Genomic DNA, 25773 nt, shown 5'->3' with positions numbered 1-25773 from the left:
AGAAGGAAGGATTTCGATGGTGAAGAGGAGGGAAACAAGATTCACAAAGACGAGAGATGGAGAGATCGTATCTGTCTGCAGGCAAGTGAGGGATGAACAAAAGAGGGGGCGGAAGCTAGATGAGATGTGGATTTGAGGGCAGACTGCAGAAGGCCTGGGAAAATCAGCCACTGGATTCCACTTGGTTGGATTATACCTTTCAAAAATCATTTTACACATCCCCATTTTAACCTCTAAAGGAAACCGAGTCTCAAAGGAGGCATACATCTTTAAAAAGCAATAGGGCAATGGGACCGATAACCAGTCTTGGGACCCACATAAAGGTAAATTTTGGGTTATAAAAAAAGTCTTAACATAAGTTCCATAGTACTAAAATTCATGGTTTATCAAAGAATAATAAAGGTCATAAGCCTGAATTCATAGCAACTTTCACACTTAAGATACATACGCTCTTAAGTGAAACTTACTTTGATCATCACAGCAGGGTAAATTTAATGGATCTTATAAAAATTGTAACTCTCAACTAATATTAACCAGAGAATGACGCTATTCACTAATTCTGGAAGACCTAGAACTATGTAGACGTCAAAAGCTCCAAATGGTTCTTTGTTGAACAGTCACAATTTTGAAGATAGCTTTAGATAAACCCAACAATTGAGATGCTGTAAATATCCTTGCTCTTTCATCAACCTCTAGCTATATTTAGTAGCATGATTTCCTTTGTTCAAGAATTATTTTTGATAACTGCATATTTATATTCTCAAAGGCAGAGTACTTTGGACATATTTGTTAAACCAATGGACGGCTGCATGGATGGACAATAAATAAACCAAATGACTGTATTAAGCTCTCTGAGATGTAATGAATACAATGCTTCATGTATGTGGATCCTAGATTCAGCCAGGGCTAAGGCTTCCAGACTTTCACCACAATGTCTTTCAGACTACGATTAAAATAATGGGTAGAGGAAGCAGGAACGTTTGGTAGCTAAGCAAGGATGGAGGTGCTTGTGAGAGCAGGGGTGGATTGACCATGAAGCTAATGAAGGTTCAGCATCAGAGCCTCTTACCTGCAAAACCCCTTCTAAGGCCCCTCGAGAAGCCCTAGTAATGTGTTCACATGGTTGTATATTTTTGTAAAATGTATCAAAGAAAGGTATAATAGAATTCATTCTTCCTAAGTGGGCCCTCAAAATAAGTTTCAGGCCCCACACAACTTGGGTCTGCCCATGTGTAAGAAGTAGGAAGAAGCTGGCAGTAGAAGAAACACTGATAGTTACTGAGAACATCATCAGAATAGTGGGAACAGGAGCTTGGGTGCCAGTCAAATTTCTGGGCAGCTTGCTTTTTTTTTTTTTTTTAAATACCATTTCTTAGGCTCATAGTTCTCATATCACGACTTTCCTTTCAGCTTATACATCTTCTTTGCAAATGAAGTCACAAGAGACATTCAGCTGTTACAAACTTCATGTCAAGCTTTGAAGTGCTTTTTAATAGCAGAAATATTTGGCTCACGTGTGGGCTTTATAGCTATGATAAATACCTCTTAGTTATCTGTCGCTACTGTTATCCCACACCTCCAATTTGGAGGAGAAATTCTGCATATGCATTGAGGCACTAAAAAAGAATATTGAACTCTATCTTAGCTCTTTTGTGAATGGCTTTTATTTCTTCTCTCAAGGAACTAATACTTTCATCACATTGTACTGGTTATGGGTGGGAAAGCAGTGGATGGAGGGAGAATACTGATTATTACATCAGTGGTTGGCCATCTCTCTTAGCTTCTTGACAGTTAAGTGATCAAGTCGCTCCTTAATATAAGATCAAGGCATTTCAAGGATTGACTCATCCACCTGTTTTCTAGAAAGTGCTTTAGTAGACTTTGGACAAAATGTTTACAGGGCTCAAAAGAAAAGAAACTGACCACAATTAGTATGAGATAAAGAAGGAAAAAAAAACCATTCTCACCTTGGAGGTTTCTATGTGACTATTACTGATATACAGTCTATATGTTCAGGTACATCTCAGAATTATATATCTAGAAATAGCATTTTTGAGAACAGAAAAATAGGAACAAAGACTATGTATTAAGCATTTGGGATATGTCCTTTGTTGAACAATGACATTTTGCTTCTTTATGTAACTTAATTATTTTATGAAGAAATGACAGAAAATACTATTGCACTCCATAAGTTAAACCCTTGACATTTTTATTCCTCAAAATGCAACATTTTAGAAGTCTAGATATGTTTATTAATTAGTGATTATTAACACCCAGTAAACAACATTATGTCTTGTAAAAACACAATCTCTCTTCACAGCATGAAGCTAAAATCTATTATTCCCTGATTCCATATGCTGAAATACACTCAAATGGTCACAAATGACCTTAAACATTAAATAAATGTAAATGAGGACAACATAGAAAATGCACTTTTGATTGATAACTAAAAGACCAGGTTGAAAATCATGTCCAAAAATGAAGTCCTCTCAAGAAGGATAAGGCCATCTGCACTGTGAAGGAAAGGCTATCCTAACAATGAGGACCCCATAGGTAAGGGCAGATTTCTCTTTCTCTGAAGCTACCCCATGTTTTCTGGGAAATAGAATTGGTTTGTTCATTTATATCAGAAACACAGAATATGCTGTCCCCTGTGCCACCAGCCTACTCTGAACATTTTAATGCAGGATTTAAAAATATATAGGGACACTTCCTTAAATTCACCAATTAACATAAGAGAAAAAAATTATTGCCATTCTACCGCCTCACACCAATACGTGTCATCACTTTTGTTTTTAAGCATCGTAGCTATTTTCATGTCCTAGGCCAGTACACAAAGTCCACTGGCCGCCGGAGCTGTACCATGGGTGTGTCCAAGAGAAATAAGTCTGAAGGCCTTATCTTTTAATGAATAGTTTATATATCTAATTAAAAAAAAAAGTCAAGCAGGGAAGTTGGGGTGGGACAGTGTCCTCACCATAGGGAAAATTCAAAATAGCAAAGGATGACAGCTTCACAGTAATAAAGAAAATTAATTTATCATGGAGTTATTCTAATAAAGGCTGTGGTTAAGTGAATGAGAAAAAATGCACAAATACAGATATTTCATGTGAAAACTATGAAATGATTACTTATTCTATAGGTCCATTACCAATAGGGCAAAAATAAAATGTAGCATCACAGAACACACCATTGTTTTGGTTAAGAGCAAGCATTCCTCCTAGATTGTATAAGAATTAACAGAATCTACAAGGGAATGGACATCTAGACTATTTTAAAATCATGGAACAGAGCAGTTTCTCAGTCTTGGCACTACTGACATTCTGGGCCAGATGTTTCTTTGTTGTATGGGGGTGTCCTATGCAACATAGGATGTTCAGTGGAATCCCTGGTCTCTGCCACTAGATGCCAGTAGCAACACTCCCCTATCTCCTCCCAAGTTGAGACAATAAAAAAATGTCTCCAGGGAATGCCAAAAGTCCCCTGGGGAGCCAAAACTGCTCCTAGGCCGAGACTCACTGGAGGAGAGCCATCTAAGGAGTTCCTAGGCAGAGCGTCTCCCAACCTCATGCTGCATAATCACAAATCATCCCCAACCCAGTGTTTCATATACGTGTCTTGTTTTCTCATCTGTTAATTGGAGATAATGAGAGTGTCTGTCTGTCTCACAGTATTCCAGTGAGCATTAAGTGAGATAATACTTGTAAAGTGCTTAAAACCGTACCTAAAACACAATAAGTACTCAATAAATGTTAGCTATTATTATTTTTTAAATAACCATCCACAGTATCAAGAAAAGCAATTTCAATGGGAATGTTTTAATGCAAAAAAGTATCTTACCAGCTTGATAGTTTCTGGGTCTTAAACACACCAGCCTTCTGATTCCTTGTGATGATGTCTTGCACATCTACAGAACACAGTTAAGAAAGCATCTGCAGTGACTGTGAACTGACCAAAGGAAAAAAAGGTACACAAACAGTGATTTTTTTTTTTTTGACAGGGTCTTGCTATGTTGCCCAGGCTGGAGTGCAGTGGTGTGATCTCGGCTCACTGCAACCTCTACCTGCTGGGTTCAAGTGATCCTCCCACCTCAGCCTCCCTAGTAGTTGGGACTACAGGCATGCGCTACCACGCCCAACTAATTTTTGTATTTTTAGTAGAGATGGGGTTTCACCACATTCGCCAGGTTGGTCTCGAACCTCTAACCTCAGGTAATCCACCCATCTCATCCTCCCAAAATGCTGGGATAACAGGCTGAGCCACTGTGCCTGGCTGATCTTTTCATGAGCACAGTGAAAGGAGAAGAGCTGAATGTACGGTGTGAAGGAGGATGCTAACTTACCATGGGAAAGCTCTTTTACTTTCCTAGGCTGCATTTTATCACCTGTGAGATGTATCATCATGGCAAGCCCCAGAGTTATGAGGGCTGGTGGAAAATAACTGTCCCATAGGTGCCATGTCCTACTTGCTTAAAAGGACAAGGATTCCAAAGGCAAGCCTCTCTGTCAGCAGGGAGGGCAATGTCAGCTTTCTGAGACTTTCCAGTGTGAAGGTATTTCCAATCTCCTAAATGCTACTGGGGAGGGGTGGGGAGGAGCAGCAGGTTGAGACTTGAGAGGAAGTGAGAAGAAAAAGATGGAAAAAATCCTGAAGAATCTTTGAGAAAATTAATTACTGAAGAAAGTCAGTTCAATGAAAGGTCCCCTGAAGAACTGTCTTCTCAGACTTAAGCTTTGGCCTTTGGCATGGAAGGACTTGTACAAAAGAACCACATTTATGGAAGACAGGTTTTCAGGAGCCGATTCATTACATCACCCAGTGCAATATTTGCAAGGGCCCGTCAGAAAAAATTGTCGGGTTTCAGCACCAGGAAAGACTGGACTGCAGATCAAGGGATGTTGCTTTCACCTCCCAGCACTGTAAGTCTTAGAGTTGATCTTTTCCTGTCTGTTCCAGCACCTGTGCAACTCAGAGCCAAATGTGTGGACTGACTGTAACAGCCACAAGAACCCCTATCGCATATATGTTTTCTACTGACCTCTATTCCTGCCTTCATCATCTTTTCCTGGCTTTCCAATTTCCAACTGCCCTCACTTTCCCATTTATTTTATACGGTATATTCTGTGTCACCATAAGAAGCCTCAAAATCCCTCTTTTGGAATAAGGCAGGTTTAAATAAACAAGAAATAAAATAATTTCACTGAAGGTTGCAAGCTGAATTAAATTGGGCCCATGGGGAGGACACCGAGCAGACAAGGGATGTTCTCCTATTGCTCAGAAAAACAGATTTCCTGAATGCTCAAAGCAAGCATTGGCCAAGTTCTCCCTGCAAAAACAGAGCCACAGGCCTTTTTAACCCAAATCTCTGCTTGAACCACTAGGCACACCCATTTCTTCTCTGAGTGAATAAGCAGGTACTGTGATAGCTTTCTTCCCCCATGGGTGGGTAGGAAAAATCAATTAGGTCTCCTAATGAAGGTCTTTGTTGAGGTTTACCAAAGTGCTATAATGCAGACTTTTTTCTTCCTGGGTGAACTTTCCTGTATGCAAATTAAATACCGTTAAATTACATTCATTAAAAAAATAAAAGAGACTAATTTGCCTACTTGTTTTGATTAACTAAAATGACACATCGGCCTACAGTTCTGTCTATTTCAGGAAGAAAGTATTTCAGGAAAGTCTTCTAAATGAAACGTCTTGGAGAAAAGGACAGCTGACATCTTTATTCTGAGAAGAACAAAATTAGTAAAGAGTCAACTGACAACTGTTTTTGATTAAGTTCCCCCACACTCTGGCCACACCCTACTTAGAGTTTCCATGGCATCCAACGGCATACCATCATGTGCCCAGTACACCTGTAGAGCTGTGTGAGTACATGACTAATCTATCAAGCAAAACATATTATTTTGTTAGTGGAGGTAATACTTTTTATAAAATAGTCACAGGGAATTTAAATTACATAACTCAGAAAACCTATTAATAATTTTTAGTAAACATCTTAACACTATATACTTTTATACAATTTATAAACCTGTGACTCCAGGTGGTAAGATTGAAGCAAACGTATGTATTTATATTCTAGAAGCAATTTTTTCAAAAAAAAAAAATCCACAGCAGTATTTAGGCTGCTTTATTTTTAGAACTGGACAGGAAATATAGTTTGTGGTTTAAGAGATTTTTTTAAATATTAAAATGAGCATGAGAAGAAAAAATGTCTAGTATTTAAAAATATTACCTTATGAGATAAATTCAGATATCCTGCTCCCCACCTACCCTTTACCTTAGGTCAGAGTTTGATGGTTCTTCTGGATGGCACTGTGTCCTATAATAGATTTTATCATTCTTCTGTGTCACCTCAGGGTAATAAAGGAAATTCAATCACATTGAGTCAATATGTCCAGGATGGTGTTCAACACAATGGACCAAATCATGTTCTCTGAACCGCACCCACATTCTGGAGGACTTCAGTGGGAGGGGCTGGCTGCAAAGAAAGCCTTCATGTGATTTCTGATTAGATGAATACAGAGTAATTGCCTCCAATCCCCTTGTCTAGGCAACTGGACTTCCAGAGCTACAGGATAGATGTTTGCAGCTAAAAGGAAACCAGAATTCTATCTCTAGGTTTTCTTCTCAAGTAAAGCACTGTTTAGGGGTAGGGCTCCATTTCAATTTTGTTTCAGTTGATTTTTATTCTTAAAAAATATTTTTATAATAGTAATAATTTGAACAAATTATATACATGTTACATGTATATATCATATTGTTAAAAATATCAGCCTACTCCTGCAATAAGAAATTATTATATTTATCAGTAGTTATATATACATTTTGAGAGTTAGCATGTTCTTTAAGCAAGAAAATATTTTTAAAATAGTAACACTGTGATTCACAGAGCACCACTTTCTTGGTTTATGTTATCTTTATTTTCGCTGAAGCACCAAAAATGAGGGTAGGAAACTATGAGATTATAATATAAATCCTATTCATTTTGATCTCTCAATTTTTTTTAATGATTGATGTGGCAATATTTGCTAATTTAAGGCTGCAAAATATTCTTAAATGTGCTTTTTACTCAAATGAATTGAGAAGCGGACACAGAGGTACTATACTCTCTGTTAGCAAAGCCAACTGTTAAAGTTTATGGATGAAAGGCCTTTATTTCCAGAGCGTGGTAAGGAAATGAAAGATGATGTTCCCCAAATCATTTTAGTTTTTGGTGCCACAGAATGGTTTAAGTGGAAAAAACATAAGCTTTGAAGTCAAAGGAACTTGGCTTCCAGTGCTGGTTCTGATGGTGGCTGTATGTCCTTGGGTTAATTAACCTCCCTAAGCTCCATCTCTAAAATAGAAATAATGATACCTATTTGTTAGGCTTAATGGAATATCACATATGATGGGCCTGGTACATAGTAGGTGCCCAATTCATATCAACTCATTATCTTAGTAAATAATTCAGGCAAAATATTTGGTAGGATGAAGAGGCTGGTAAAGTAACTAACATGAGGTTTGGCAGTTACACTTTATTTTCTTTCTCTGCTGCTTAGAATTAGTCACCTGAACTGGCCACAGTAGCTCATGCCTGTAATCTCAACACTTAGGGATGTGGAGGCAGAAGGATAGCTTGAGCCCAGGAGTTTAAGACCTACCTGGACAACATAGCAAGATTCCGTTCTCCACAAAAAGGAAAAAAAAAAAAGTTAGTATTAATTATGTAAACACTTATATTGTAGAATTTAAATAACTGGAAGTTATCAGAGGACTCCTGTCCTTCATGTGTATAAACGTGTTCCAGCCAAGGCAAAATCTGTGTCCCACAAGGATAGATCCTAGACCTTTCTTGTTCACTACTGTATCTGTAGCACCTGTAATGACACGCCATAAATACTGGTTGAATTAATTTTAACTCCAAAAAATATATATTTGTTGAGCTGCTACCCAATGTGAGGCACATAGAGTTTACTTATGACTCATCGGTAGATGGAAGTACAGCTGGCATTGGAGGAAGGAACTTGGACACAGGAGCCTGGGATTTCCACACTGCCAGCCACCTATGACGCAGGCTGCACAGTCCACATGAAGCTTTGCTCATTAGTTACTCAAGTCAGGGATTCTATTAAATAAAAATAATGTTAAACCGGGATGTCTCCTTTAAAAAGCGCAGGAGATTAACCCATTTTTGGAGAATCTTAAGTCCAAGATCATGATCCACACCGTGCATACTATGGAGATAAGATACTTGAGTCAGGGGCACAGAGAAATGGGTCACCAAACATTGGAGTTTTCTGCATAGAACTCCTAGACATTTACTAAGACAGAGTGCTTATGCTGGGCACATTAGTGATTGAAACCAGAGAGGGCTGCTCACCTTCAGGAGTTCTGCATTTATTCATTATAATTTAGAAGAGGCTTGGCATCAATAATAACTCAGTATACCATGTCTCTCCCCTATTCCTAGGTCACTGTTATCGCAAGCTACAAACCTGATGGAGTAATTATTATATGTGGGCAGTTGAAGATTTCTTTCTTTACACTAAAGGGGCATTGGCAAAAAAAAAAAAAAAAAAAAAAAAAAAAAAAAGGAACACATTTCACACTGTTTGAGAATAAATTTGAGAACTGGACAAACCAAATAATCCCATTTCTAATTCCTCCTTTGTTCTCTTGGGTATAGATAAAATGGCATCTTTAGGGAAGAGGAGCTCTCGGAAATGGGGGCTTTGGGTTAGTAGATCCAGCAATGCAGTTTAAGGACCGAGGAGACCTTAGGGAAAAATGACCCAGCAGTCTAAGAAAATATTTGTGACTTAAAAAAATTCATTTTTACCTCAAGTCTTAATATCTTTCCATACATCTATGTTTAATAAATCAGATCAACATCTAGCTTTTCAGAGTTAAGATGGAAAGCTCAAGAAGACATAGGGAATCCATTTGATACATTTTAGGGAGATAGTAAATAACCTCCAAACTGGTTCACATGCCTCTGTGATATAATGATTCAGAACCAATCCATTCATTGCCTCACATACTAAAACAAATAGAAATAATATAAAATTAAAAGGAAACATCAGAAGATGCTATTTTTTTTTTTAAAAAAAGGTAAAAATCAGAATCTTAGAGGCCTAAGAGACTAAGAAGATTCCACTGGATTCATTAAATTCAGAAGCCAAGAACCACAAAAATAATTCAAAAAATGATGAGAATAATAATACAGGCCAATACTCAGATGTGATATGCCATTGCCAGGTCGATTTTCAATTACATTTCACTGATGTATTCATTTGTTTCTTAATGTGCTCATCTTGCCCATTAAGAATAATTAGCAGCTTTACTAAGAGATTTTCTGGCTTCTGGCAATGTTTCTCCCCCGTTTTTGTTGACATCCACTTTTACTTTTTAGAAAGTAATTTTTGAATAATATCCCACAACTGCTATATAATTTAGACTTCCTAAAATTTTAAAGGAAAGATGTAAACAGTAATTTTTAAATGAGTTTGTTTCCATCTATATGCATCAACAGTATGTGATTCAGTGAATTAGTTATTCTTACAGAAAGTGGGCACATAAATAGAAAAAAAAATCATTCATATTAACCTCAGTCAGTAAAACAGATGATAACGAATGCCAATTTTAAGCTCTGTTAGCAAATCAAGAATAACATTAGTATTAAAAGCAGGAAAAACACATTGCCAATTTTAAGGCTTTATGCATGCTTTTTCTCTTAATTAAAAAAAATTAGATCTAGTTACAACAGAAAAAGGCACACAAACATAGAACAACTGCATGGTAAAAACTGAACTCCATCAGGAAAGTCCTAAGAGATGAAATAAAACCAGTTTTGGTCTGCATCCTGAAAAGACCTACTTTATCTACATTGTAAAGTTCTTCCCCTCCTGCCCTTTGGCACCCCGCTATATTAAACCCATTGTAAAACCCAGCACAATAAAGCACTCTCAGGGCTGAGCTTCTGAGGACCAAATGTTAAAAATCCATTTTCGTGGGAGGGGGCTGTACCAATCATTTCTTTGAAAGGCCGGCGGAATGAATACAGAATCTGAGATTTCCTCTCTGATTTTAAAAGCTGGCATGGCATCTTTGTTGTTTAAAGCAAAGGTGTGTTAATTAATGACATTAGCATTGCTTCCCTTCTTTGGAAGCTCTGTAGTTGAGCTCAATAATAATTTTAGTACAAGTAGATTTACATACAGACTACAGATGTTTCCCATAGTTTGATAAGAGTTCTAATTGGTTTCTGATGCTATTAAATAAGACACCTGCTGACTTGAAGAAAACCTTAGGTTACTGGGCCCAAGCTGAAAGTTTCTGTGGCTAAAATAATCTTCTGTTGTCCAGTAATCCTGCTCCCCACACCCTCTAAAAATCCGCTGGGGCTGAGCTGGCATACCTGAGCTTCCTCTTGCTCTGTATTCCCTGACATAAGGAGGAGGAGCACAGTGAAATGATACATGGATACAGGCGCGAAATAACTCAGAATAAAGCAGAGTGAATGAAACAACATTTGCTCATCTTCAGGAATATTTTGAAAAACTTGAGACAGTCTCAAGAACGTGATTAAAATCCTGCATTTTAAAAAAGGAAGCACCTTTTGTGATCTCTTTCCCTTGTGTGAAAGGCCAGGATTGTGATTGGCTGTTTTTCCTTCCTGAATTTTTTTTTTTTTAAGTCTGTCAGGCAATTAGCTGGGTGGGGCTCTGCGGAGCACACAAGTGTTACTGAACAATATTAGCTACCGTGTTTCTCTCATACCTCCTTCCTCCTGTTGAGCAGCTTGATGAAGCTGCTGCATATTTTCAAAAAATCATACGGCAGAAGTCGGGAAGAAAATCAGAAATAGATTGCATGTAAGATGCCACAGAAATCCGAACTGCTTTGGCAGTTTAGGAGCTTAAAATTCAAATAAGTAGACTGTCTCCTTCATAATGTAAATGTAAGGCACACCAAAATAAATAAATAAATAAAAAATAAATCCAAAGCAAACATACCTTCTACTTTTCCTCTCAGTTTCTAACAGCTGCTAACTGTCCCTGAACAAATCAGCTCGACTGCTAAAGTAGCCACAAATTATGCTTGCTTTCTTAAAGTACAGTTCAATTTTCATGAACTCTATGTACATATTAGTAAAGCATAATCTAATATAATGGAGTTTGAACTGTAATAGCATAGCAGAAAAACAGAGATAGCTTGTATAATGCTAAATAAAAGGAAATAATGAAGAACCGACAGCTGTTTCCAGTGGGAAATGTAGGTAACTCATCAGCAATTAGAGCAGGCACAATATTACATGGTACATACAATATCATGTCCATCAATGTAATAACAAATATGAAGCTGACGTTAATATTTGCAAGCAATATCTGATACAGTAAATACCAAATAATTTATTTTACACTGGTAAATTCCAATGGGAATAAAAGAACAAGAATGCTTGAAAATTATTACGAAACAAATTTTCTTATTGCCTCGGGAGGTCCACAAAACATAGGCTCCTTTAATGACAGATGTCTATAAAAATCTATCGAAAGAAAAAAACCCACAGAGTCGTATGCAAGGAATTCATATATTTCTACTTTTTCTTAATTACTTATCATGTATGTGGGGGGGGGGAAACTCTCTTTTAATACCCCATGCTGTCTTTCTTTATATCAATTGTTACTCAGCCGGGAAAAAGGAATGAGCACAACAAACCGGTTTTCTATCTGAATAAGGATACTTCTGATGGCCTTTTCATTCCCATCAGTTAACAGAACTTCTTTGACATCTGCAGAAATAGCAACCTGAAAAAAAAAAAAGGGAGCACAGCAAACAATGAGCAAATATGCTTGTCTGTGTGGAAGTGAAGACAGGAGTGACAAGCCTTCAGTATCATGCTTCCTCACCTATTTCTCTGTAACAATCTTCAATCTTTTTTCATTTTATGTCTGCATTATTTTAATCATTCAATCAAATCAGTCAATACTTTTATCATTCCATTTGCGGGAGCCTCTATCTTGCTATCATTCTGTTCGGTAATTGCATTGTGACAGCGGATGATGGTATTCTGAGAGGCTTTCATTTGTGGGCTTCTGTTTATCTAGTAGAGCCATCATACAAGGCTGTCACTCTGCCTTTCAGCTTGCTTCTGTCTGACTGCCTGATGCCCTTCATATAACTTTGCATTGCAGGCAGATGGCTTTGTGAGGGTAATTTTTTTGTGAGCTTTGACATGCTCGCACATTGGGCTGTAACCTCGACACATTGTATAAGAGCGACAGGTTTGTCAAATGCCAATCAGTGTAACAATATGCTTTTATTTGTAGAGACATAAAAACTTGTCTAATGCACTGTGCTGCTACATAATATCTCCTGAATACATGACTCAGAACCCAGAGAATGGGGAACGACGTTCCTGAATGGCCAATCTAATTCAAAAGAATCTAATTACTGAGCGCTCTGGATCATGTTTGTTGGTGTAATAATGCAGGCAAAACATTAGCAGCTATATCATGGTGCTCCAACTGTGATTCGCCGGGCTATTCCTGTATCTTAGCAAATGGGACTATAATCTGAAAAAAAAAAAAAATGCTTTCGCTATGGCAAAGAAAGACTGTGCGAGGCCTGGAATGTCACAACAAGCAATATTGACTGCACTGAGGTAAAATGTTTCTGCTCATCGAGGCAACCATAAAATCAATATGATCCGAAAGTAAGTCAATCTAGAAGGTCTCTCAAGACCCGGCAGCTTGACCGCAGCTGATGCTGTTGGCGGTTCTCTGACCCAGCAGTTGGAGGCCCTGGAACATTTTTCCTTTTGTTCCTCTCTCTGAATGGGATTGGAATGGAGAAAAGACCTACCATGAGCCCAGCCAAGCATGTCATGCCACCCCCTAGCTCACACACAGCAAGGGCCCTGAAAGAGAGAAAAGAAATGGTAGAACCCATACAAATTAGATGAAAATGGTCAGAGAGAGATATATGTTACAAGAACAAATTGCCATCTGCAGTAAGAACGGCGCTACCAGGAAGTTGTAGAGACATGACTAGGCTACCTCATGTCGTTTTGCGTTTTAAAAATAATTATGAAATAGAAAAGTCACAAAGCAGGCAAATCAGTGGGGGTTCCCTCATTAGTGTTCACTGCAACATTACCACCGCTGAGCTGAAAAATCTGAGAAGGTTCCCTTTTTTCCCTTGTCAATGGCGCTGTCTTTTAGAACTAAACTAGCTAGAGTAGCGAAAGATAATTGTTAGGAAAGGATAACACTGTTAATCCACATTCATTCCTTCAAAAACAGTTAGACAAGTAAATGAAGAATATATATGAGTGTGTATATACCTATATTATAGTCACATACACACAACACACAAAATAAACAGATGCAATCCTGAATTTAAAAAAAAATTCTAAAACAAACTGAAACATTTTGGAACGCTGAATGGCCCCCATAAAGAACAATTACACAAAGAGCATTTAGCAATTAACACTTAAATCACAATTGACCCCAACACAACACAGTGAACAAACAATGCAGGGACATAATATGGGTAAGCCAGCAAACCCAGGCTAGAGTGATGACTGGGCTCTGACTTCACTGCTCAAAGTAAAGCGGCTCAGCGTTAAAGCTGACAGTCTAGGGTGGCACTCTGCACTTACCTTTCCCTTTGTGCCTAAATATCAGCCCTCAATGTGTGACATTCTCGCCCTGGCCCACTGCTCGCTGATTGGAGCTCCAGTCAAGCTTAAGCACAGCGAGATGAGCAAATGCCAGCCTTCCAGGGCAGCTCTGCAGCCCACATTCAAAATTGCCTTGTTCTTATTTATATGCTTAGACTCTTAGGATTGTTTCCTCTTCCCAGTTTGGGAAGTTTATTACCTCAAGAGGAGAAAAAAAAAAAAAAAAAAAAAGAAAAGCAAAATTAAAACAGAGGGAGAGGTGGGAAGAGGGGGAAAGGGAGGAGAAGAAGCCAGGCAAGGATATTAATATTGCAAAACACACTGAATGAGTGGTTTGGTTGTTCAAAGCAATTATAGACTGGTTGGTAAATATGGACCCACAGAGCTTAAAAAAATACATATTATTGACCCAATCTTGTAAGTGCATACTGTTAAAACGCATACTATGATCACTAGTGGTTTATCTGGAATCAGAATGGGCGATTCAGGAAGTATATATTGAATGACTTTTATAAAATGAGAATTAAAATTTTTAAAAATTAACTTCTATTTTCTAGGTCTACCAAACATCTTTAGAATTTTCAAATAAAGTTTATTATTTTCTTTTTCCTAAATTTCATCCATGGGTTTGATCCGTAATGCATACTAACAGTTAAAAACACTTATTTCTATAGCATGAATCTTAACGGTAATTTATAGAATTTATAGTTCACAAACACATATTGTTAGATATATAAAAATACTTTTAAAACCAGGGGTGGGATGGCATCTTTAAATAATAGCTTGAGGTATTTATTTATCAGACATTCTGTAGTGACTTCCTTAGCAGAAGTTTAAAGAATGTCTTTATTGGTTTTTTTTTTTTTTGTGACCTTCACAGTCAGTAAGGATTGATTGGTGCTTCACTTTTGTTTCCCCCAAATCAAAGTGAAATAAAATGCCTTGAGTGGAAATCAAAAGCCTTTGACATACAGCGAAAATCTTGCTGTGCAATATTAGTACCCAAGGCAATTCAGATTTCATTTCAGAAGCAACATGTGTTCACTGTGAACTTTTTTCCCCTTTCTTTCTGTTTTCCTTTTCTTCCTTTCTGTTTTCTTTCTTATTTTTTTTTTCCTTTTTTTTTTTTTTTTTGAGACAGAGTTTCACTCTTGTTACCCAGGCTGGAGTGTAATGGCGCGATCTCGGCTCACCGCAACCTCCGCCTCCCGGGTTCAGGCAATTCTCCTGCCTCAGCCTCCTGAGTAGCTGGGATTACAGGCACGCGCCACCATGCCCAGCTAATTTTTTTTGTATTTTTAGTAGAGACGGGGTTTCACCATGTTGACCAGGATGGTCTCGATCTCCTGACCTCGTGATCCACCCGCCTCGGCCTCCCAAAGTGCTGGGATTACAGGCTTGAGCCACCGCACCTGGCCTCTTCTTATTTTTTTTTAACAATTTAATTTGAAGAATGTAATCATGGCAATTTTTAATATTTGATTCAATGTCTATGATGAGCTAAAGAATATCTTAAATGCAGCTCTGTACCTGAATATATTATTGTGCTTGAGGCAGTAGTAAGCCAAAACCTCTTCGGATGGCCAGATGCCTAGAAAACACAAGAGGATGAACCTTTTGATCATAGAAGTAATTTTTTAAAGAAATGTCTTTTAAAAATCATTTTCATTACAAACCATTTCAGCTTGAATCAAACTTAACATAGTTATTACTTATATCATTCCATAAATGTTTTTTATTGTTATTTTTATAATAGTGAGATTTATAACCCTTTCCCCCAGGATAATAGAAAAATATCCTAAATATACTTTACTAAATTTTGATCACAAGGCAGCCAAAACAGTTAACAACCAAAATCACGAGTTAAATTTTGATGGTATTTCAAGTAGATCTTAATCTTGTGCACATACAATTAATTAATATCAGTTGAAGACTTACTTATATATATGCAGCCCATATTAGGCAAAAATAAATGGGACAATCACACACAGGAGCAAATAAAACCACTGATGTCACTATACTTTTTTGTTTGATTCCATGCTAATATTTTAAAGTATACACAATTCTTTCTTTCTTTCTTTTCTTCTTTCTTTCCTTCCTTCCTTCTTTCTCTTTCTCTCTCTTTTCTTCCTTTCTCTTTCTTTCTTTCCTTCCTTTCCTTCTTTCTTTCTTTCTTGACAGAGTCTTGCTCTATCACCTAGGCTGGAGTGCAGCAGCACAATCTCAGCTCCCTGCAACCTCTGCCTCCCAGGTTCAAGCAATTCTCCTGCCTCAGCCTCCTGAATAGCTGGGATTACAGGTGTGCACCACCATGCCCAGCTAATTTTTGTATTTTTAGTAGAGACAGGGTTTCATCATGTTGGTCAGGCTGGTCTCGAACTCCTCACCTTGTGATCCGCTTGCCTCAGCCTCTCAAAGTGCTGGGATTACAGGCCTGAGCCACCATGCCCAGCCACAATTATTTCTTTCTTCAGATAAATAAAATCAAACTGGAGTATAAGATTAAGAAATTTTAATTTCACCAACTTTGGTACACCTTTAAATTTAACAATAATTCTACTTGCTAAATTGCATGGACGGACATTTTCTAAAATTATCATCCGTCAATCACAAATTTCAAATACTTAGTCTTCATGAAATGGATATGAATTGCTTAAAGGGAAGACGAACATGCTTGGAAATTGTAGTTTCTAGTTTTTATCACAGGATGGTAGGATTATAAGTGTTTTTAATTTTTTTCTTTATGCTTTTTTGTATTTTCCAACATTTTTACAATAAGCATATATTACCCTTATGATTAGTATAAACTATAACCTTATAAAAATTATGTCTTCCCCCCAAATAATCACACCTAAAGATCAGGCGGAATACCAGGCATCCTGTACTTCTTGAGGCTGAGAGCTCCATGCAGTCCTGGGAAAGGGTAGCAAATGTTCTCTGACTCAGCACCAAGCACTCCGCTGATGGGCCTTAATGCAGGGTTGAAACATCTAAAAAAGGCTTAATATTTTTCCCCTAGATGAACCTCCAACTTTAAGGAGTAAGATATCCAAACATTTCAGAGAAGAGGATGGCAAAGAAATGTTAAGTAAAATCCTAAGAGATTCAGAGGGTAAATATATAAACAGCAAAGAGATGACTTTATAGAACATTTGCTGCAGGAAAGCCCAGTCAGGTGTACATACTACCTCCATCTCCCTGGCCTTTCTGGTAGGAACGACGGCTTGGGGGAGAAACAAGGAAAACCATCAAGAAGTGTTTGGAGTCATATTTAAGAGCAAAGTCAGGGAGGCAGTGGAGTGTGGCAGTTAAGATCACAGATATTTTGGAGCCAGACTTCCTGAGCTCCAGTGCGAGCTCTGCCATTCCCTTGTGGAGTGACCTTGGACAGGTTACTTAACCTCTCAATATCTCACACTCCTCATTTGTAAAATATCATCATTGCAGTATCATCAACCTCACAGGATTGGCCTGAGAGTTAAATGAGTAAAATACATGCACTATGTTTAGAATGGTTCCTAACACATAATAAGCTCAAAGAAAAAGAAAACTTGTGTTAATGTTATTCTCCAGCAAAGAGAGATGGAAGAGTGGAAGAGAGAATATATGAATCCAAAATGATTATCCCCATAACCAGAAAAATGGAAAGCCATGTTGACCTGTTCCTATTCTTGGATCCCCAGATCCTAATACCTGGCCATGTCTCCACATAAAAAGAACTCTATAAAGACCAAAGTATAAATAAAAGTTTCTGAAGGAAGAGCATAAGATAATGCTGTATACCAAGTTGATACAGTCACCACAATAATGAATTTCTTCATGCCTTTATGGCTTTGAGGTTTTAAAAAAATGACAGGGAAAGAGCATCTAACTAAAATTTAAGCCGAGGTTACATATATTTTTCATTTTAATATATCAAACTGACCTCCATAAAATGTGTACCAAATTATACTCCTAATAAGAGTGTTTGTTTCCTCAAAGCCTTGCCCAGATGGAGTTTTTTCAACATACTTTATTTTTTCTAATCTAAGTTTTTAAAAGTTATCTCAGTGAAAATCAAAAACTAAATGAGATACCACTTCACACCTACTAGGATTGCTACAGTAAAAAATGTCAGACAATAACGAATGTTGGGTTGGTGAGGATGCGGAGAAACTGGAACCCTCCTGCACTGCTGGTAAGAATATAAAATCATGTAGCCACTTTGGAAAATTGTCTAGCAGTTCTTTAAAAGGTTAAATGTAGATTACAATATGATTGAGCAACTCCACTGCTACCCAAGAGAAATCAAAATATGTCCAACAAAAACTTGTACATGAATGCTCATAGCAGTATTGTTCTTAATAGCCCCAAAGTGGAAACAACCCAAATGTCCATCAACTGATGAATGGATAAATAAAATGTGATACATCCATACAATGGACTATTATTTGACAATAAAAAGAAGAACTGATACATGCTACAACATGGATGGAACTGGAAACATTATAAAGGCAATACCCAATTTTATTGCAGTTTTCTTTATTGTGCTTTGTAGATGCTGCCTATCTACTTTTACAAATTGAAGGTTTGTGGCAACCCTGCACTGAGCAAGTCCACTGGTGCCATTTTTCCAACAGCATGTGCTCAATTAGTCTGTGTCAGATTTTGGTCATTCTCAAAATATTTCAAAAGTTTTTCATTATTGTTGCGTCTGTTATGGCGATCTGTGATCAATGACCTTTGTAACTGTTTTGGGGTGGCATGAATTGCACCCATATAAGATAGCTAGCAAACTTAATCAATAAATCTTGTGTGTGTTCTGAGTGCTCCACCAATTGGCATTCCCCCATTTCTCTCCCTCTCCCCAGGCCTCCCTATTATTAGGCTAATTAATAAACCTACAATGGTCTCCGAGTGTTCAAGTGAAAGGAATAGTTACCTGTCTCTCACTTTAAATTAAAAGATAGAAATGATTCCACTTAATGGAGAAGGCATGTTGAAAGCTGACATAGGCTGAAAACTAGGCCTCTTGCACTAAACAGACAAGTTGTGCATGTAAAAGAAAAGTTCCAGAAGGAACATACAAGTGTCACTCCAGTGAACACACCAATGATAAGAAGGTGAAACAGCCTTATTGCTGATATGGAGAAAGTTTTAGTGGTCCGGATAGAAGATCAAAACAGCCACAACATTCCCTTAAGCCAAAGCCCAATCCAGAGCAAGGCCCTAAGTCTTCAATTTTATTAAAGCTAAAGGTGAGGAATCTTGTAGAAGAAAAGTTTGAAGCTAGTGGAGGCTGGTTCAAAATGTTTAATAAAGAAGCCATTTCTGTAACAGAGAAGTGCAAGGCAAAGCAGTAAGTGCTGATGTAGAAGCTGTAGCAAGTTATCCAGAAGATGTAGCTAAGATCAGTGATGACGGTGACTACAATAAACAACAGATTTTCAGTGTAGACAGACAGCTTTCCATTGGAAGAAGATGCCATCTAGGACTTTGGTAGCTAGAGAGAATTCACTGCCTGGCTTCAAAGATAGGAAGGACAGGCTGACTCTCTTGGGGGCTAGTGCAGCTGGTGACTAAGTTGATGCCAATGCTCAGTCACCATTCTGAAAATCACAGGGTGCTTAAGAATTATGCTAAATCTAGCCAGGCTCAGTGGCAGGTGCCTATCAGTCTACTCAGGATGGTGAGGCAGGAGGATTGCTTTGGTAAGCCCAGGAGTTTGAGCCTAAGCGGGCTATGATTGCATATGTCAATAACCACTGTACTCCACCCTAGACAACATAGTGAGACTCTGTCTCTTATAAAAAAAAAAAAAAAAAAAAAAAGAAGAAGAGAAAAGGAATTATGCTAAATCTACTGTGCCTGTGCTCTATAAATGGAGCAATAAACCCTGGATGATAGCACAACTGGTTATTGCATGGTTTACTGAACATTTTAAGCTCACTGTTAAGACCTACTGCTCAAGAAAAAAAAAGCAATTCCCTTCCAAATATTATATACTGCTCATAGACAATGCACCTGGTCACCAAAGGGCTCTGATAGAGATACACAAGGAGATTAATGTTGTTTTCATGCCTGCTAACACAGCATCCATTCTGCAGCCCATGGATCAAGAAGTAATTCCGACTTTCACATCTTATTATTTCAGAAATGTATTTCATAAGGATATAGCTGCCAAATACAGTGATTCTTCTGATGGATTTGAGCAAAGTTGTTGGAAAACCTGGAAAGGGGCTGGGCGCGGTGGCTCACGCCTGTAATCCCAGCACTTTGGGAGGCCGAGGCCGGTGGATCACAGGGTCAAGAGATAAAGACCAACCTGGTCAACATGGTGAAACCCCGTCTCTACTAAAAATATGAAAAATCAGCTGGGCATGGTGGCGCGTACCTGTAATCCCAGCTACTCAGGAGGCAGAGGCAGGAGAATTGCCTGAACCCAGGAGGTGGAGGTTGCAATGAGCTGATATCACGCCATTGCACTCCAGCCTGGGTAACAAGAGCGAAACTCCGTTTCAAAAAAAAAAAAAAAAAAAGAAAACCTGGAAAGGATTCACCATTCGAGATGCCATTAAGGATATTTGTGAGTCATGGGAGGAGGTCAAAATATCAATGTTAACAGGAGTTGGAAGAAGTTGATTTCAGCATTCATAGATGATTTTGAGAGGTGGAAATAGCAAGAGAACTAGAATGAGAGAAATGGAGCCTGAGGAATTGCTTCAATCTCATGATTAAAACTGAAAGGACAAGGAATTGCTTCTAACACATGGGTAAAGAAACTAGTTTCTTTTCTTTTTTCGGCTCACCGCAACCTCCGCCTCCTGGGTTCAGGCAATTCTCCTGCCTCAGCCTCCTGAGTAGCTGGGATTACAGGCACGCGCCACCATGCCCAGCTAATTTTTTGTATTTTTAGTAGAGACGGGGTTTCACCATGTTGACCAGGATGGTCTCGATCTCTCGACCTCGTGATCCACCCGCCTCGGCCTCCCAAAGTGCTGGGATTACAAGCTTGAGCCACCGCGCCGGGCCAGAAACTAGTTTCTTGAGATGGAATCGTGTCCTGGTGAAGATGCTGTGAGCACTGTCAAAATTACAACAAAGGATTTAGAATATTACATAAACTGAGTTGATAAAGCAGTGGCAGGCTTTGAGAGGACTGACTCCAATTTTGAAAGAAGTTCTACTTGGGTAAAATGCTGTCAAACAGCATCGCATGCTACAGAGAAAACTTTCCTGAAAGGAAAAGTCAATCAATGTGGCAAATTGCATTGTTGTCTTATTTTAAGAAATTGCCACAGCCACCCCAACCGTCAGCAACCATCACCCTGATGAGTTAGCAGTCATCATCAAGGCGAGACCCTCTACCAGCAAAACGGTTACAACTCACAGAAAGCTAAGATGATCATTAGCATTTTTTAGCAACAAAGTATTTTTAGTAAGGTATGTGCATTTTTTAGACACAATAATATTGCACACTTAAGCTACAGTATAGTGCAAAACTTTTATATGCGCTGGGAAAGCAAAGAATTTGTGTGATTTACTTTATTGTGATATTCACTTAATTGCAGTAGTTTGGGACCAAACCCGAAATATCTCCAAGGTATGACTGTACTGAGTAAAAGAAATCAGTTTCAAAGGACCACATGTTGTATGTTTTTATTTATTTGAAGTGTCCAGAATAGGTATATTCATAAAGATGGCATGTGACACGATAATTGCCTAGGGCTGCGATGGTTAGGTGTAAATGGAGCATGATAGCTAATGGGTATGAGGTTTCTTTTGGAGATGACAAAATGTTCTAAAATTGTGGTGACGGTTGCACAAGTCTGTGAATATACTAAGTACCACTGGATGAATTGTATGGTATGTGAATTATATCTCAATAAAGCTGCTACTTTTGAAAGTTTTCACATTCTTATTTGTGGGAATAAAATGGTCTTTTTAAAGGATTCTCTTTCCAAATTAGTTATACAGACATGTAGTTTAGAGAGCCACTGAGATCTATTAGAATGGTTACAATAAATAGTAGTACCCAGCTCCTCTCCCCAGTATTTCTGCTTCCCCAGAAACTATCACTTGCAACTCTTTTAGCTAACTCTTCTGGTAATGTCTATATTTCTACATAATAAGTTTGTATCATTGCCTCTTGATTTTTCAGTTTCAGGCAAAATCTATTGACCCCCCCACCCCGCACTGTGCAAAATTAGCATTTTTTGCTTTTATCTCTATTCCTCTTCTCCCGTCACACGTGTGCCCCTTATCCACCTCACACCATCTGCTTATATTATATTTTAATATTACAATAATAGTTATAAGGTTAAAATTTTGGTAAGACCACTCCCTAGTTAATTTTATTATGACTATGAAATAAAACTGAGCTATGTAGTAAACTATGATTTTTTTCTTTTGCACAACTTTTTGTTTTCTTTGTAGTTCATAAAGGTCTTTTCCCACCTCATTTGCTAAGATTTTTATGCAATCTCAAACTCCAGTTGTCAATTTCTCCTCTCAATACATTCATTCATAACGGGTGTTCTACCAACCTTATGAGGAAATCTCTCTTGGTATCTTCTGACCTGCCTCAGTCTGGACTGAATGCCCTCTCTCCTTGGTGCACAGCTGACAGCCTAATCTTCACTATTATCCCAGACTCCTTTTGCCTTTCTCCTGGGTCCCATCACTAGTTTCCTCTACCCATGTTGTCTTCCTCTTTCTTGGTGTATTCTCTCATTTCAGTGTAAAACATCCTCCAGTGGTTTCTTGAAAAAGAGGGTATGAGAGGTAAATGATTAAGAATTTGCATGATTCAGTGAGTGATTTCAACCCAGCAACTCCATGTTCTTCAGTTCCTGGAAAGTGTCTTATAAAGTATCATAGATTATTTCTTTGTCTCTGTATTTCTCTGTTCTCTTCTTCTGGAACTGTCATTATTTGGATGTTGACTCTCCTGAACTCATGTTTTTATTTTAAAAAATCTTTTCTTTCTTGCTTTGCATCTCTTATTGTTTTCTACTTTCTTGGAGATGTCCTTAACTTTATCTTCCAATCTTTTTCTTTTTCTTTTAATTTATGCTATTGTTACTGATGGTCATTCTCTGAGTATTTCTTTTACATAGCATCCTATTCCTATTTCACAAATGCAATGCTTTAATTATTTGAAAATATTAATTATAGTTTACGTTTTCTCATCTTTATAAAGTCTGTTTTCTTGAAGTTGCTGTTTTCTATTTCTTGGTTTTGGTACGTCACATTAAAAGCTTTCCTCAGTTATCTGGTAATTCTGAAAGTAAAGAAGGCTGAGTGTAGGTGAGTGAGGTGAGGGTGTGGGGCTCAGCGTTCAGTCTGCATATGTTCACTTAGTCACTCCACTTGGTATCTCATATTCTCCGATTTCAACCATACTTGGTGTCTCCCAATCCCAGAACCCCAAGTTTAACCCTCTCCAAAGAATACACCCCTAGTTTTCTGTTGGAGTAGAGGAGGAACAGTCGCCCAGTCACCTGAAATGGGGATATAACTGCTTCTTAAACAACTTTCAATCAATTCTCCTTAGTTCAGTCCTCTTCAACTCCTTTTAGAAGTACAGTTGCCCCTCAGCATTTGTGGAGGATTAGTTCCATGACTCCCAAAAAATAAAATGAAATAAAATAAAATAAAAATACTTGTGTTATTTTTAGTATTTTTTTTCCCAGAATATTTTGGATCTGAGGTTGGCTGAATCCTCAAATGCAGAACCCAAAGTGGCATTTATAGTAGCTAAAGTGTTAATATAAAAACAGCATCCGCAAACTTTTAAATAGTTTATTCTAGATACTGTATTTTCTGAACACATGTCGTGAATTAGGACACTCCCCTAAAAGTTATTCAGAAGAATATCATTTCCTATTCTTGAGTGCTTTCTGTATAAATCAAATGAGTTTATTTCATAGGAGCAAAGGCATCCTTCATTCTTTGGGCCTCCATAAAAGCACTGGTTAAACAAGAGTTCTGCCTGGAAAAGGAAGAACATCATACTACACTTGTATATCCATGGTCATTTGGTTTCATCGCATTTTCTTTTGAACAAAGGCTAGGTTCCCTGCAGATGCTTCCATCAGAACTGAGCCTGTTGAACTTGTCAGATTTCAGAAAGCCTATAGCCAGCCAACACTAAAACAGGAAAAGCTGGCTGTGTGTGTGGCAAGAGTGAGGTGGAAAATTGGCAATGCAATCTGCTTAATATATGCGACCACTTTGTTGTTGTTATTGTTAGTGAAGTAGCTAGTTTAGAATTATTTTATTTTTTGAGACAGGATCTCTGTCACCAAGGCTGGAGTACAGTGGTAACACCATGGTTCACTGCAGCCTTGACTTCCTAGGCTTCGGTGATTGCCTCCCGAGTAGCTGAGACTACACGTGCATACCACTACACCCAGCTAATTTTTCTACTTTGGGTAGAGATAGAGTTTCACTATGTTACCCAGGCTGGTCTCAACTCCTGGGCTCAGGTGGTCCTCCTGCCTCAGCCTACCAAAGTGCTGGGATTACAGGGATGAGCCACTGCACCCAGCTTAGAATTATTTTCAATCTCAAGTTTCATAGTTAATCTGGAAACAACACAACTATTATTACCGTGAAGACTGAGCAAATCCTAAAATTCAGTGACATGAGGATCCAGCTAAGCATAGGCCTTCTAAGATCACTTCCATTTGAGAGCTTTTCACCTCTCAGAGTTCACCCTGGAGGGCAGTCCGCAGGCTTTGCTAGACAGCATCCAGCAAGCAGCACCACTGGCTCCCTCCTCCCCACCAACTGCTTGTACTTGCTCCATGATGACACACCCCGCTCTCACAGCAGACATACGGTTTTTCTGTGATCAGCTGATGTCCATCGAAGCAACATCTCTGGCTCCCTCAAAGTAAGTGATCAAGCCTATCACACAGGAGTCAGAAAAAGAAAAAAAAAAAAAGCCTCTCTCAAATCTGAGACTCAAGTGGAGAGGCCAGTACACACTTAGCTAAGCTATCAAACCTTCTGGAAGAAGAAATGCACTGGTAGGTGTTACTAAAAAGAAAAGCTGCTCATGTTGGAATGAGTATGTAAGCTTCCTGGGCTAGTGTCAGTGTTTGTACTCTAATTTTCTTTTCTTTTCTTTTTTTTCACATGGAGTCTCACTCTGTCATCAGGCTGGAGTGCAGTGGCGCAATCTCAGCTCACTGCAACCTCCACCTCCTGGGTTCAAGTGATTCTCCTGCCTCAGCCTCCCAAGTAGCTGGGACTACATGCACACGCCACCATGCCCAGCTAATTTTTGTATTTGTAGTAGAGACGGGGTTTCACTATGTTGGCCAGGATGGTCTTGATCTCTTGACTTTGTGATCTGCCCACCTTGGCCTCCCAAAGTGCTGGGATTACAGTCATGAGCAACCATACCCAGCCTCTCTTTTCTTTTAATCCAATTCCCATTTCTGCTTTGTCACTGATGTGTCAACCCAGTGCAGAAATCCGCAAGAGGACTACAGAACGCTCTGCAAATATTTACTGGGCATCTACAACGTTCCAGGCCCTGAGGATCAGCAGGGATGGAGACAGCATGGTCACTGGGGCTTCAGTCTAGCTGAGACCCCGATGAGGAAGAGCACAATAGAGAAGGAAGAGGAGGACAGAGTGGAAGAAGTGGTCCACAGAAGGGGAGCTCCATGAAATAAAGTTCTAAGAAGAAGGCTTAATGCTGTAGGAATGAAAATAAGGTCAGTGGAGCTGTAGAATGAATGAGAAAGGAAAAGAGTAATACAACATAAGACTGGAGAAGAGGTGGCTAGGGGCCGGAGCCCCGAGGCCCAGAGGCCATGTTAATAAATTTTTTTTTCTTTTTTTTCTGAGATGGAGTCTCGCTCTGTCACCAGGCTGGAGTGCAATGGCGTGATCTTGGCTCACTGCAACCTCCACCATCTGGGTTCAATCAACTCTCCTGCCTCAGCCTCCTGAGTAGCTGGGACTATAGGCATGTGCCACCACACCTGGCTAATTTTGTATTTTTAGTAAAGACAGGGTTTCCCCATGTTGGCCAGGATGGTCTTGATCTCCTGACCTTGTGATCCATCCGCCTCGGCCTCCCAAAGTGCCGGGACTACAGGCGTGAG

The 25773-nt window shown here is 38.7% G+C and overlaps 1 protein-coding gene across 1 annotated transcript in view; it reads right to left on the bottom strand.

The window, feature by feature from the left end:
* Positions 1-25773, bottom strand: part of CAMKMT (calmodulin-lysine N-methyltransferase) — a 405821-nt gene that overhangs the window by 56990 nt on the left and 323058 nt on the right. Inside the window, exons 4-7 of the mRNA XM_003926755.4 lie at positions 15200-15260; positions 12850-12904; positions 11729-11792; positions 3841-3907 (exon numbers count right to left, since the gene is read on the bottom strand). Of these exons, the coding sequence (XP_003926804.2) occupies positions 3841-3907; positions 11729-11792; positions 12850-12904; positions 15200-15260 (247 nt within the window). The remainder of the gene's footprint in view (positions 1-3840; positions 3908-11728; positions 11793-12849; positions 12905-15199; positions 15261-25773) is intronic.

This window comes from Saimiri boliviensis, chromosome 1, assembly GCF_048565385.1.
Source record: "Saimiri boliviensis isolate mSaiBol1 chromosome 1, mSaiBol1.pri, whole genome shotgun sequence".
NCBI lineage: Eukaryota > Metazoa > Chordata > Mammalia > Primates > Cebidae > Saimiri > Saimiri boliviensis.
The sequence above is the reverse complement of the archived record's forward strand: the minus strand, read 5'-3'. Positions and strand labels throughout refer to the sequence as shown.